The 15,226-nt window shown below is 40.8% G+C and overlaps 1 protein-coding gene across 1 annotated transcript in view; it reads right to left on the bottom strand.

The window, feature by feature from the left end:
* Nucleotides 1-832: 832 nt before the first annotated feature.
* Nucleotides 833-15,226, bottom strand: part of RGS5 (regulator of G protein signaling 5) — a 105,407-nt gene continuing 91,013 nt past the window's right edge. Inside the window, exon 5 of the mRNA XM_066597253.1 lies at nucleotides 833-8,771. Coding sequence (XP_066453350.1) covers nucleotides 8,610-8,771 — 162 coding nt within the window. The 3' untranslated portion in view covers nucleotides 833-8,609. The remainder of the gene's footprint in view (nucleotides 8,772-15,226) is intronic.

Raw genomic sequence — 15,226 nt, 5'->3', positions numbered from 1 at the left:
TCAATGGGTTCTATCTTCTGCGTTATGTGTGCTGGATTTTCGACACAACAACGAGCAAAACGACGCTCATCTGTTTAAGCCCTAAAAGTACCCTTATATTTTACCCACTTATCTATATGCTTCACTAAATTACCTATTTGTTTTGAACGTGTTTTACAACAGTCGATTAATTTCTAGCGGTGCTTGAAGTACAACTCTTAAGGCGCATTTACACAGAATGATAATCGCTCAAAATTCGCTCAAATGACAGTTTAAGTGACAGTGTGGAGCAATCATCTTTGCATAACTCTAAGTAGCTAATTAGCTACTAAAGAGTTAATGCAGGTGGAGCGGGATACCGCCGTGATAGCTCTGAGAACAATGCAGCTGTTTTGTATATGCAAACAGCTGTTTTGTTCACGGCACTTTCAGCTCGTGTCCTGCGGAGAGCTGCCAGCAGGATACAAGCTGAAAGAATGCTATAAGCACTGCCTGCTGAGATATTAGTGGGCGGAGCTCATAAGGCTCATCGCTGATTTCTAGCTGGCGAAAAATTAGTGATGAACAAACGATGGCGAAAGTGCACGATGGCCACGCGTTTAGAGGCAATGAATATCCCTCAAAAGACGACTTTTGAGTGAATTTTGAGCAATAATTGTTGTGTCTAAATGGGCCTTTACATACAGGATCAACAGATCATTGTACGTATTCCTCATGGTGATCAATACCTCATTGCAAGTAACTAATGACAGATGGTATATGATCTCCTTAGGTCACCAGTCACATCAGAAACCATCTACTGCATTTTACCATTCACTATTGTCTACACAAGCACTGATTACACAAACACAAGGCGAATTATCACCATTTATTTCACATGCAGTGTTACATAGAATATATATATAATGATAGCCAGATAGATCCAAAGAGAAATATTTAATCATATACAGTACATGCAACACATCACCATCACATTCTGCCAGGAGACTGCAGAGATGGAGTAAACCCTCAGTAGTTAAACTGCTGCACCCCAATATTAGCTTTATTAGTCTGATTATGATATGGGATATATTTGTCAGAAAATGTTAGTTTGCTTTTTGTTTGGGGAATATAATGTGCATCTATTGATGTTGATTGTGGTACGACATAAATTAGAAACCTATAGACTGCATTTTTCTGCTTTGTCAAAGGTTCATACACATGATAGGGACAGGTACATTTAGCCGGTATGGTGGCACGTGCAGTCCCTAAGGCTCTCTTACTGTATATAGCCAAAGGTACTCCTTGTAGTGCTTTATGATGCAACCTCCTGGTATAAATACCCCTCAGTGGGTGGCTTCACATAGTTTGATATGTCACTTTTTTACCGAAAACCAGAAATGGATTCAAAAGATATGGGACATATATAGGAGGTCTTCTCCTTCCTGCTGGATCCCCTTCTGGCTTTGTATCAAAAAAATGCTACAGAAATGGCAGCCTTCCTCCCCCAAAAAACAGTGTGAAACCCCCCTAATACCCCATCCTATGGAGCATGCTACGATTTATTTTCGTTATCATTAGATATAACTCTATGACCTTCATATTGTAAACCACTGTAGAAAGTGAGAGGCATATGGAGGCACAGTATGGCCCCGTAGAATTATATGGGTACTGCATTACAACTCTGTACAGTGCAGAACTGTAATGCAGCCATGTGCATGAGCCAACCTTTAATTATAAATGACGACTGCCAAGTTCATACTAGCAGTTTGTTTCCGTCTAGCTGTTCTGCCATGGGAGCAGCTAAATGGAAAGAAAATGTTTCAGTTTTGCTGCCCATAGAAGCATTTCCTGCCCATAGATGCAATTCGTTTCTCAATTTTCCGTCTCTATTCCTTTTTTTACACTGAATCGAAAGTGCAGACTGACGCACTTTGGTTTCCAGTTTAAAGAACGGAACCAAAATGGATTACAATGTTTCTGTTTTTTTTTTTTTAACATTGAAAAACAGACTCACAGACTGGTAGAGTTAAAAGGGACCTCCAGCGTCATTGGGTCCAACTCCCTGCTCAGTGCAGGATCACGAAATCATCCCGGACAGATATTTGTCCAGCCTTTGTTTGAACAAATGGGAGCAAATGGAAACTATCCATTGCCTTTCATTTTTAATCTCCATTTTATTTCTGTCTAGCTGCTTCCACAATGGAACAGCTAGACAGAAACAAAAAATGCCAGCCTTAGATTGGTCCTCACCAATGAGCATTATATGGAAAGCCAGGCAGACACATCATGTATGGCATTTTCATACTACATACAGTACTTGAAGGAATGCTATATACTCTGTACTATGCAATGGTGCGCGGGCAAGATACGCTTTTTGGATTCTCAGTGAATGCCTAGCAACAGGAAAACATAACACAGCGGTGATTTAAGTTCATCAATGTCCTTCTGATTCCTCTCTGTGACCTTTTTAGGTATGATTATCAAGCCAGATATTTGAAGGCAACATTTCGTTATCCAGGAAACAACCTGGCAGTGTTTCTTACCAAGAAGTGATGCTTCAGACAAGGAACACGCTCGACTCTGGCTAGTTACTTATTGCACGTCATTGCAGTGTTTATGACCTCTTCGAGTTGTATTAACGTATCTTAGAAGGAACGCAATCATCATCTTGGATAATAATGTAAGATTGTGTATCTGTATCCAAATGATAAAGGGAGTCTGTACATGATAAACTTTAATAATCCACAGAGGGAAGGTTTAAACAAGGTTGATTTAATCCCGGGAGCGCGGGCGCCTAACATTTTATGGCTGGCGCCTAACTTTGTTTATTTATTACCGTAGATCTGTGAATGCATCCCTTGCCTGGTTAATAAGCAAACAGGCCGACTCGGAAATCATTGCTTCAAAATGTCATGAGTTGTGTGTTCCCACTATGACTTAGAATCTACACAAAACCCGAAATCTATGGAAAGAGTTGCAGTCGCAAAGACCAATGTGTGTAACTGGCAATTATTCTGCTGCCAGAAATAGTAGGTAAATGAAGTGAATACATTACGTAGATCGTGGTATATGGTCATGTTGATCGGGTCAAATGTATGTGTTCCAAGTGTTGAAGGTCATATTTCCATTAATAGAAGAGTTAGCAGAATTGACATTGACGTAATGCCCAGTTATATGACAAAAAGTATTTTTTTTATTATTTTTAGCATTCATAAGTGTTTATTCTGCTACATAAAGTTGTGGATATGTTGATGTGCAGCTGATGCTCTCCTCAAGAAATATTATAAGTGGCCTTCCGTTCTGTCATTCTTGGTGATGTATTCAGTGAAATCAATACAGGAATATTTACGAGCACATCATTTTTATCATGCGAGTGCAGGTAATACATGTACTGGTGAAACGGTTAAGAGAGGCGACAGAGCTGCTATTATATAATATATAGGAGACACCATCTGTGCATCATAACTTTCTCTGTAAGTCCTTGTACCAGTGGAAATATAATCAATGTCCTGCTACTGAATATTCCCACAGATAAGGTATTACAAATAGGGTATCGTTCGAATATGAACAATAATAATAGTAATAGTCTACATGCCTCCATATTCACATAGAGCGGCATATGGCACCCACAGAAATGAAAGAGTGTGCATTAAATATGCATACCATTTCTGTATACAGCTCTAGAGATGAGCAAGCATACTCGCTAAGGGCAATCGAGCATTGTCCTTAGCGAGTACCTGCCCGCTCGGAAGAAAAGGTTTGGCTATTGGCGGCGGGCAGGGAGCGTCGGGGAGAGCGGGCAGGAATGGAGGGGAGATCTCTCTCTCCCTCTCTCCCCCCTGCTCACTGCCGCAACTCACCTCTCACCTGCGCCGGCAGCCGAACCAACCCTTCCGAGCGGGCAGGTACTAGCTAAGGGCAATGCTCGATCGAGTAATTGTCTCTAGCGAGTATGCTCGCTCATCTCTATACAGCTCCTATGTATACCTATGTGTCTCCCTGTTGCAAAAGAAAAGGCAGCAGATGAAAGGGAGTGACACCTGACAATGTTGCTTCATTGTAATCTTTCCAGTGTATGACCAAAATAATTTATAATTATTGAAAAGGCATAGTGAGTCTGATTTATAGACATAGGTTATTAAACTGTGACTAATGTTGAACAAACTTTTGAAAAGTTTGCTTCGGTTGGTTCACCGAACTTTGGCAAAAAGTTCAGTTTGGTCCGAATTAGTTTGAACCAACCAGAACTTCACCAATCCCCCTAGAACTGTTGTATAAAACTGTCTAAGAGCCATGAAAGTCCTTCTTCTTCAGAAGAAGAAGCATGGTGGTTCACTCGTTAGCACTGTTCCTTGCAATGCCGGGGTCCTAGGATTAAATATGAACAAGAACAACATCTGCATGAAGTTTGTATGAATATTTGTAGAATCTCACACAAATATCCATGCAGATGTTGTCCTTGATCAGATCTTAACCTAGAACCCCAGCACTGCAAGGCAACAGTGCTAACCACTGAGCCACATTCAAGGAGGAAGAATTTCAGTAGGTTCGGCCAAGACAAACCATTCAGGTATGTGCTGAACTGAACTTAAAGCAAAATTCGACTCGAAATAGAGTTCAACTGTTTTGATTCACTCAACACTAATTGTGACCTTTTGACAGATGACATTGATCTGTGTCCATACACATTACATGGATTGGTAATTATTACGTTTTGTAGACCATTACTAAACTTCAAAAATTATGTCAGAGGGGCAATTTAAACACCAATCATACCTTTTTAGAAGACAATTTGAAGTACATGTACTTTGTGAACCATATAATCTAATAAGGATGTGGCATTTATACTGCCTAAAATGTGCAGAAAAACCCAACTGGTAACCTTGGGTTCTTGCAGGGCAAGTACCCTGAAAGGTGAGATGGGAACTCAAACCACTTCTCTGCCATAGCCCTGGAAACTCCTACTCAGTATGCAGCTTATCAGTGTACTAGCCACCAGTAAATCGTTAGCTTTTGCCACGTTCTTCAGTGAATGCTTAAACATATTTTTTCACAATGGCTGCATGACTATACTAAACCTTAAGTGATAGATGTCTCATGTTGGCTGACATGAGAGTAATCCCATCCATTCACAGCTCACCCATAGATCAACCATTCTTTATCTCTTAATTACTAGACTTCTTCTATAATGTGATACCGGGCTAGTCTACTGAACAACTGATACCAGATCGCCAAATATTAAGCTTTACTGTTTTTTTTTACATTTTTTTGTCTGTTTTTTGTGATACAGTACGTTTGGTCCTAAGACATGGATATCTGATAACTTTAATAACTCATACAGAACCTTAGATTGGTATTTCTCCTACAAAGCAAGAATACAGCATTTACCATATTGCAAGAATAAACCAGGTAGAAGACACACTGTTTCAATTTGCAGGTTATGGAGCTGTGCAGAAGGCCAGAATACGATTCCAAGCAAAGCATTAACATATTGGTATTATTTCCTGTTATTGCCAAGGTGTCCTGCTTAATATTATAGATAGCTGAATGGGCTCTAATTATCATCAAATCCATTGAACTGTGAACCTTTTGTAAGGATGATGTAGTTAACATATAATAGTTCTTTGTGTTGATATTTTTTATATACTGTCAGGCTTGAAACTGTTACAGATCTCCTTATAACATTACGTATCTTGGCTCTATGGGTATTTTCTCTCTTGACTTGATATAATATTTAGGGACCATTTAAGAATACATATACTGAAATGGAGCTAGGAAGACAAGTGATTGCTAGGTAACCTTAGCTAAGACTGCAAAAACCTTAATGGAAGAAGTAGGTATAAATTCAGCAAAGATGCAATACTTATTATGTCTCTATCCACATCAGGTTCAGATACTATATTTGGCGTATATGCTAGGAACAGCTCCGGGTGTATATGCCAAATGCATCTATAGAGTTACATTTACCCAACAGAGACCCAAAGAGTGTCCCTTCAACCTCCATCGGGCCAGTATATGTTTGTATAACTTTTCTTTGGCATTATGGAAAAGCATAATAGACTACGCTAATGAGTATTAAGGTATACAGTTAAAAAATGATTACAACATACTGGGGCCAATTAGTGAAATATTCTATTGTATGCCTCTACAGTGGGATACGTCGGAGGAAGAGATCTTCCCAACATATACCTCCAATGTAGGCTTTAAAGCCTATATTGGATGATAAAATGACTAGCGAATAGTAAGCAAATTACTACTCATCATCATTGATGGCCATGTTTACACGGACCAGCAGCTGTTTGCATTCACTTTTTGAGCAATTATTTGGAAGATGGCCACCCGGTGTAAAGGTACCTTTAGAGGTCATTGTTTATGCTTCTAACTCTCTTTACTGTAGTTAGGAAGTTTTTGAAATACTAAGCTGTTACCACCACACTCGTAATCTACAATGAAGAGAACCACATGCATGGTCTCCTCCTCTCTGGAGTGTTGATTTCGGGAAGAAAGGGGACCCCTAGTCTTCTGACATGTGAAGGTCTAAAAATTGGAACCTGCACATATCAGACACTTTTGTCATACACTTTCGATAAGTCATGAAGGTCTTAGATGATAATACCTTTATTGTAGCTCTTGGAAGCGGTTCAATATGACAACGGGCCAGAAAAGTTTGGACAACCCTGCTCTAAACGTTATGTGAAAGGAGCCTAAACTGTCTATGAATCTTTATAGCCATTTTTAGTCTGGACCAATCCAGAACTAGTAGTACGATTAAGAGACTCGCCAACATTGTATACACATGATTGATACTCAAAAATTTCAGGATTGCCATTATGTGTCACAAGTTTTATACATTTTATTTTAGAAAAAAACTCATAAATGAAAGACAAACAATATAAACACATACTCAACCAGAGAACCCATCTAAAGGGAATGTAAGCATTTACTGACAATCTGAGTAGTGTTTCCATAGTTTCCATATAAAGTACTGTCCTAGGTTACATGTAAAGCAATTATTGAGCCCATGTGCCTGCCTCACAGAAAGGATCCCTCATGTACAGGCTGTTCCATGTGTAAACCAAGCCAGGTTTAACACTTGACAGGACATAGTACAGTTGTGTTTCATGACTCAGGAGACGATGTACGGATGTACGGAGTTGGCGACTCTCCCCGACCAATCAGAACATTCTTGGCAGCAAAGATTTCCCGTAGCTACAAGAAAATGTAATTATTGACTCAAGCCTTTGGAATGAACTCTGATCTTGGAATGGACTCTGGTCTTACACCTCGGTAGGGAAAGAATGGCTTAATTGTTAGTTTTATTAAAACCTTAGCTTATTCTTATAGGGCCGCCTTCTTATTTATATTCACACACCAAGCTAGGGATATTTACTGCTCATACTCAGGGCTATGAGACTGTATTGTCAGATATCATTATATGCTTTTTAGTTTTTACTTATAAGAGAGAATGTAGTTGCCAAATTGAATAGTTAATTGCATTATTTTGGGATTACTTGCTTCTAAAAATGATAAAGTACTCTCTAAGCAAATTAGTATTTTTAGATTAGTCCCAGATGTAAAAGCTCATACTGACCTGCCTTGAGTAGCCATCCCACCAACCCCATTTACCTGAAACTTTCAATGCCACTTTACCACATAAGGCCCCTTTATCCCAAAGTGCAAACACCATTACACCTGAGCTTTCATCCCCATGCAATATAATTTAGGTCATCCTGTACTTTGAAACTATCCATTTCTTAGAAAACCCCTCTGTAAGCTTTTCACCCGATTCCCGGAACCTTACAACATGTCTCCTTTACAAATACTTATCCTGGGGCTTGAAGTGCCACCCTACAAGCCCTATATGGGAAAGTATTGCCTTCAGAAAATAACTTACTAAGACAGTCTCTGCAGGCCACTAGGACATGTACATGCAATGTGAATGCATTTTAGAAGGTGTATAAGCTGCAACAAATCAATGTAATATTATAGGGAGACTTGAAGGGTTCCTCATGGTCAGAGGTGTTGACGTACAAATTGGTAGGGGATGTGGCTAAGTATATTAAATAGGTTACTTGTAACAACATCCAATTTCACTGAGAACTTCTGTTCTTCCTGCTTTACTAGATGTCTGTACAAGAGTTCTTTGAGATGGCTTTAAGAAAACTGGGGCGGGGTCGAGCACGACGTGATGCTCGCTCGAGTAACGAGCACCGTCGAGTATGCTAATACTCGAACGAGCATCAAGCTCGGAAGAGTACATTCGCTCAGCTCTAATTATAACATTCTTTTATTACTAATCAATGACCTTCTCTTTCAAAATCATACGGGACATGTGGGCCAATAGAAGTAACAAACCATTGTGACCACTGCATTCCACTATTATTGGTTTTCTACATCTATCCACATTGTCCAAAACATGGTAACTGACTTTGATTGGCTAACTTTTTATTATTTTTTTGTGTTTTAGTACTATTAAGAATTAAGAAATTGTGCAAGCTTCTATAGTCTATAAAACAATGGACAGATTGGCAACAACAGTCAAATGAAAGGGCCATAAGAAAAGGCAATTGCAGAAACAACTTGACCAGCAAACCAGAAAGTGACACCCAAGGTGTGACGGAGGTTCACTGCACAGCTCTATTACACTGCTACTTCACTAACTCCTGATAGATCTCTGAGCGGATAAATCTGGGCAGGGAGTCCTTCTCCATTAAGGCAAAGATCTTCTTCTGAGCCAGTTCGAAACTTGAAGTTGATGGCTCCACCAGGTTCTTCATGGTCACGGCTTTGGTGAAGTGATCAATGTTGACCTGTCAAAGTAAATAATTCAGTGTTTAGAAGGTCTCCGGCAAGTACATAATCATGAATTTACGATTTCTGCAAATTTCACTAAATTTCACACTTCGGACTTTCCAAAGTAGATCAAGTTTTGTCCACTTTCCACGAAATGAGGAACTAATACAAAGCAAGATAGACTTAACCCTTTCCAATCCACTGTCTGATGTCTAAAGACATTCTCATTGAAGGCTGTATAGCTCGGATGTCGGAAGACGTCCGGCGGGGTTTTCTTACTGTAGATTACTGACCGCTCTGATGTCAGGGGCCTCTCCAGCATGTCCCATACCGCAGTACTGGCTCTAGCCAGCAGATGGCGCCATTGTATAATGGCAGACAGAGAGAGTCCCCTAGGAAACCCTGAATCCAAAATTGGATTGCAAAGGGTTAATAAGGATAATATTATATGGCTTATCTATCTATCTATCTATCTATCTATCTATCTATCTATCTATCTATCTATCTATCTATCGTAATCTATCTATAATATGCTACTTGATTGTGTCTTCATCTTCTTTACTATTTTCAGGGTGATTTTACACCCTGCTGTATATTTTCTGTAGTCTGTAAATGTACTTTGTCATTAAATGGAAGCACCCAGATTAAACTAGTGATTCCCAGTGGTGTTAGTTAATATGAAAATACCTTTCTATGTGTAGCGCAGGCTATATCAATAGTATCTCGCATACTAAACATACTGTGCAGAGATAAAAAGATGCAATAAATTACTATTACATAAAGTTGGCAATTTTCACCCAAAGGGCATGTCACAGTGTTCCTAAATAGGCTAAAACCAAATGAGGAATAGTGCAACAGATAAGATGTAGCAGAACAGAATTAGTGGCCGTTCAGATTTTAAAAGCTGTCAAGTATGTACATATTATTGTATGAAATGTATTACAACTAGAGATGAGCGAGCGTACTCGTTTCGGGTGTTTTTGCACTCGAGCACCGCTTTTTCCGAGTAACTGACTACTCGGATGAAAAGATTCGGGGGGCACTGGGAGGCGGCGTGGTGGAGCAGGGGGTAGCAGTGGAGAACAGGGGGGAGGTCTCTCTCTCTCCCCCCCTCCCACTCCCCTCTGAAACCCCCCGCTCACCCCCGACACCCCTGAATCTTTTCGTCCGAGTAGTCAGTTACTTGGAAAAAGCGGTGCTCGAGTGCAAAAACACCCGAAAAGATACGTTCGCTCATCTCTAATTACAACCTATTGCTTGACGTACCCAATGACTATGCTTGGTGTAATGTAGTCCAAAAGTTCATATTTTTTTATTACATTTGACCCCCCTTACTTTTCTGTAGTTTTTTATAGGATAGAGAAGCATAACATACCACTCTTTCATGTCCCACAGAAAAGTATGGAAACCTGTTCTTCGTTTTTTTTACATTACAGTAAATGGAAAAACATGTAATCTTATCAAATGTCTAAAAAATCTGAATGACCCAGGATCCTGCCGGTAGTGGAGGCTATCAGCAGGATCTCTGAAAAGCCAATAAACAGCACGATCAGTGGATTTAAATCACGTGATCTAGGACCTGCCGGTATGACACAGATATGGATTTTTTTTCATGGTAAACCAAACAATTCCATCTCATAAAATATAGATTATAATTTTGCATTCGATCTGTTATGTAGATAAAAATAATTATCATTTTATGACTTTTCCTGGCTAATAACATGTTATGCTGGATAATGTTATTGCATGTTATAAAACATTTCTTATGAGCCGTTCTGTGATCGCTTATCATTCTTTTAATTAATTCTAATATTGTCTATTATATCAGCCTGTCCTATATACCAGATCCTGCTAGCTGTCCAGATTATTGTTAAAAACAACTATATACCATTGTGAACAACCAGCACCAAGCATCATTTTCCTCTTCCCATAACATTATTATAATTTCTATCCTTTGAAGTGGATAGATGTTTTTCGGGAATCAGTGTCCTACAGAAGCACACACCAACCACCAGTTTTTACCTTACAAATTTCTCCAGGGGTTGAGAAAGGTATCATTTCTCCTTAGGGAGAGCACCTTGTAAGTGTAAGGAGACTTGTATGGCCATGCATGCTCTGGGAAATATGCAAATGAGGAGATGGAACAATACTCCTACAGCACCACCTATTGGAAGGCAGCATCCCTGCAAGTCATTATCAGACTTCTTAACAAGCCTTGTACCAATGACTGGAAATTATGCGCTCTGTTGCTGGCTGCAGCCCCTGTGACATTCAGTAATCTGAACAGGTCTGCAACTGTAAACATAGACTGGAGCAGGGCACCTTGCACCATCACAGGATACAACAGGAGTGAGGAGGGGTGAGTATATCACTATTTGTTATTTTACTGCATTGGGAAGGGGTTGTCCTTAGGTCTTATAACTCAGACAACCCCTTAAAGCACTGTGCCATCTAGTGGTTTTTGCTGGAACTACATGATATATGGTCAAATACAGCTCAAAGTCCTGCTGGTAAGTCCTTTTCAAAAGTTATAAATGTTTGCTTCAGGTCCCTACTAGTAGCAGACTAAGATCCTTCAGGGAGGGCTTGTCCATCAGGTAACAAAAGGGTGCAACTACAAAATTTTGGTTAAAAAAAGTAAACAGTGAAAAACATATGTTTTTTAATGTTAAACGGACACAAATGTATAGAAATGCATGGCTAGCCATTTAAAGGATAAGTTTTAAAAATCTGCTATTTAGGTGTGCTTATGATGGAATATGCTTGTATCTTGAAAATCCTAATGTTAACATCCCTTAAGGTGGTTTCAGACCTACATTCGGAAGTTCACTCGCAGATCCGGTACAAAATACCAAAAGAAAAAATGCTGAGCGCAACACTTTTTCTTCCGGCGAAATGCTGGGCAGCTGAGTGGAAACTGAATGGACGCCATTGTAGTCAATAAGGTCCATTTGGCGCTGTTTGGTTACGTCATAAGACGGATCCGTTTGGCCAGGAAATTCCTCTTTCCTGCTTCCTGAATGGAGCGGGAAAGCAGAATCCCCACCGCGGACGTGAAAGCACCCTAAAGCCTCATGTCCACAAACGTATCGGTAAAACGCTGTGGGGGACCAGTAGTGTTTTACCAATGTTTGTAAACAATCACATGCACGCGGTCAGGCGCAATGAGATTTTTTTTTTAATTCCCTGTTCTTGTTCATAGCGGGATTGCTTATGAAAACACCGCCCGTACACAATGCATTAGTATGAACAGCGTTTTATGCGCTGCCTATACCGATGTGTAAGGCTCACGCTTCATGGTACGCAAAGAAAAAGAGCGTGCTGCGATCTGTTTCTCGTGCGTATGGATATGCAGTGCCTACTCCATTCACAGCGCACCACGCGGCCTTGCAACGCCTACGTAATACTTGGTGAAAGTCGTAGACACGAGCCCTTAGTCATTTAACACTGGGCTGCAATTACTGTATGCATTGTGATATCTCTCAGTTCAGATAATGTAATGGATTTACTTGTAGTTTTACTAAAATCATAGAATACGCAATAATGTATCATAATGGGTAATGCCAATTACGAAATCAGCGCTACACGAAATACGTACTCCGCTCTACATGTTTGGGATTTTTGTGCATCTAGCTGACATCACTGCCACATCTTTACAGATGCATTGGGGTTAGAACATTTTAACATAGACTAGAATAGCGTCCTGAGATAAGAATGCGGAATAATTTGTCAGCATATTATAATATTATACCGCTAAGCTTCATTGCAAACAAGGTCAAACTTAAATAAAAGGAATGAGCTCGCTGCCTCTGTCCCGGATCGGTATAAACAAGTCATATTTTATGGGTAATCTTTGTGCTTTTCATGGTAACGGGGGCAAGTGTCATATTCTTCGTGTGCATTTTACATCCTTGGGGAGGGAATAGACTGGAAGTAATGTGTAAATGTAATATTTTCCCACAAGATCCCTATTTTTCATCGAGAGCCCAGCTTTGGAGACATTCTGCATAATTGTCAGGAAATGTATAAACACCAGTTGCAGAATGACTGTAATTAGCCCCAGAGGCAATCTGTGGAAGGAACGGGAAAGCTAGATTTATCCCTCTCTGTCAGCGGATTACTGACTATTTTATTTTAACCTATAGTCTTTGCTTTAGATGCAAATTAGAACATGAATTATAGTCTAAAGACGTGTGCAGGAGCGTAAAGGTCCATTTACACGCAAAAAAAGTCGATCAGAAACTGACAGTTTTGAGCGATCATTTTTTATTAGCTACTAATGGCCTAATCAGCCCATTAGTAGCTAACTAGCTTCATCTGTATGTGTTTAGAGAACAGCGAGTGGTCTGTTCTCTAAATACATCCCTTTAGTTCTGTCGCGGGCAGCAGGATGCATACAATGCTATCAGCACTGCCCGCGGAGAACATAGCATACCGTCCCCCTTATCAGGGACAAATGCTTTATATGAACTCAGCGATGGATGAAGAGTGCATGGTAAGTGCATGCTGGGCAGACATTTACACGCAATGGCTATTGTTTAAAAGCCGTTGTTTGGAAGAATTTTGAGCGATAATCGCTGTGTGTAAATCAGACTTAGGGTAATTGTAAGGCACTTAAATTGCCTTTGGCTCTTGAGTGCCCTCTTCTGGTTTCATCTATTACTAACGGGAGCAGAGGCAGAGCTATACAGGTTGTAGTGACTGCAGTTGCATCTGGGCTCCTGAACTCTTGGGGGCATACAGGTCCTGTGCCATATCACTAAACGCTACCTGCAAGATCTGACAAGAAGCATATTGTATATTCAGCTTCCCCTGGCTAACACACTCTTTTCACCCCCTCCACAGACTCGGATTGACTGAAGTCAAACAGTGGAGCCCATGAACCATCTGCTACAGAGCCACTAGTGGCAGCCAAGGAACACATACCACACTGCTGTCCATTGATTGCAATGGTTGTGCAGTTAGGGAGTGGCACAGAGGGCAGCACCAATCCACTGTGGCTTGGCCATTGTATTTACATACAGACTTAGCGGCAGGGAACTAAATCTTTGCTCTAATTGAAAAAAAGCTCATCTACAGCTCTGCAGATGTTCAGCCTTTACATTGGGCCCAGGAGCCTTAAGTTCAGGGGCATAGCTATAGGGAATGCAGGGTATCAGTTGTACCAGGCCCTGGAGCCTTAGGTAGGGCAAAGGCCCCTCTATCACTTAGGGCTCTTTCACACGAGTGCATAAACGACAATGTCTTTACTCCCAGATGATATAAGCGACCATCTGAGCCATTGGTTTCCAATGCATCCGTTCACATGGGTGAATATACGGCATGTAAAAACACTGAACCGTGGAAAATGGAACATATGCAACCAAAATGCACACCTATGCATGTACATTAGGCAAAAAGATAGTTCTGGAACTATCTTTTGGCCTATATACGCCAGCAGGTCCCATTGAGTCCTATAGTAGCAAGGGAAAAAAGGGAGGGGGAGGCATCTTAGCAGCGGCCAATGCAGCAAAAAGCTTACAGGTGCCTCTATGTAGGCATTCGAAGTCATTCATAGGATTTAAGCTGAGTGAGGGCTTTCCAGGATGCAACATATTTTTTCGCTAAAAATCACACTCAGGGCTTAGTCACACGGGCGCTTTTTTGCCCGATTTGCAGATGCGCTGGCGATCTGCATATATATATATACCCAATGCTTTGCAATGGGATCGGTCACATGTTGGTTTTTTATGTGGATGTGCCGAAAATTATATGACACAACGATTTGCAGAACGCATGTAACTGCGTTCTGCGCAAATCGCTGTTCTTGCATGTGCGCTCAATGGGGCCCGCGGCAGCAGCGCCAACCCCATTGAAAACATATACTAAAGATCGTTCTTTTCTGCCACAGCTGTCACAGCTGTGGCAGAGGAAAACAATGTTCTCCCACTGAAGTCAATGGAGCTGGCAATACAGACGGCTCCATTGAAAGCATTGGGCTGCTGGCACTTGCTGTATTAATTTTCGGGGAAGGGCTTCAAATATAAGCCCTTCCCTGAAAAGCATCCAAAAAAAGTGTAAAAAATATAAATATATATACTCACCTTTTTGCAGCTGCCAGAGATCAGCCACGTCCAGCTGGCTCTTTTCCTGAACTGTTTTCTGTAGTATTCAGCAGCCGGGGATTTAAAATCCCCGCCTGCTGAATGGGCTGCCTCTGATTGGTCCCAGCCCTCAGCCAATCAGAGGCAGCTCTCAGTCACCCATTCATGAATTCGGTGTGTTCATATGTCCATGTTTTACAGGCGTGAGCCGGCAAAGATAGGACATGCGTGCACCATAGGGAATGCATATATTGCCTTTAATAGAGCCGTGGCTGCTGCCAACGGCTCCATGGTAGGCAATGGTCTGCCGGCACCCCTGAAGTGATTTTCAGGGAAGAGCTTTAAATCTTTAAATACAAGCTCTTCCCTGAAAATCATCCCTTTTAGTG

The sequence above is a fragment of the Eleutherodactylus coqui genome, chromosome 3 (assembly GCF_035609145.1).
Source record: "Eleutherodactylus coqui strain aEleCoq1 chromosome 3, aEleCoq1.hap1, whole genome shotgun sequence".
NCBI lineage: Eukaryota > Metazoa > Chordata > Amphibia > Anura > Eleutherodactylidae > Eleutherodactylus > Eleutherodactylus coqui.
The sequence above is the reverse complement of the archived record's forward strand: the minus strand, read 5'-3'. Positions and strand labels throughout refer to the sequence as shown.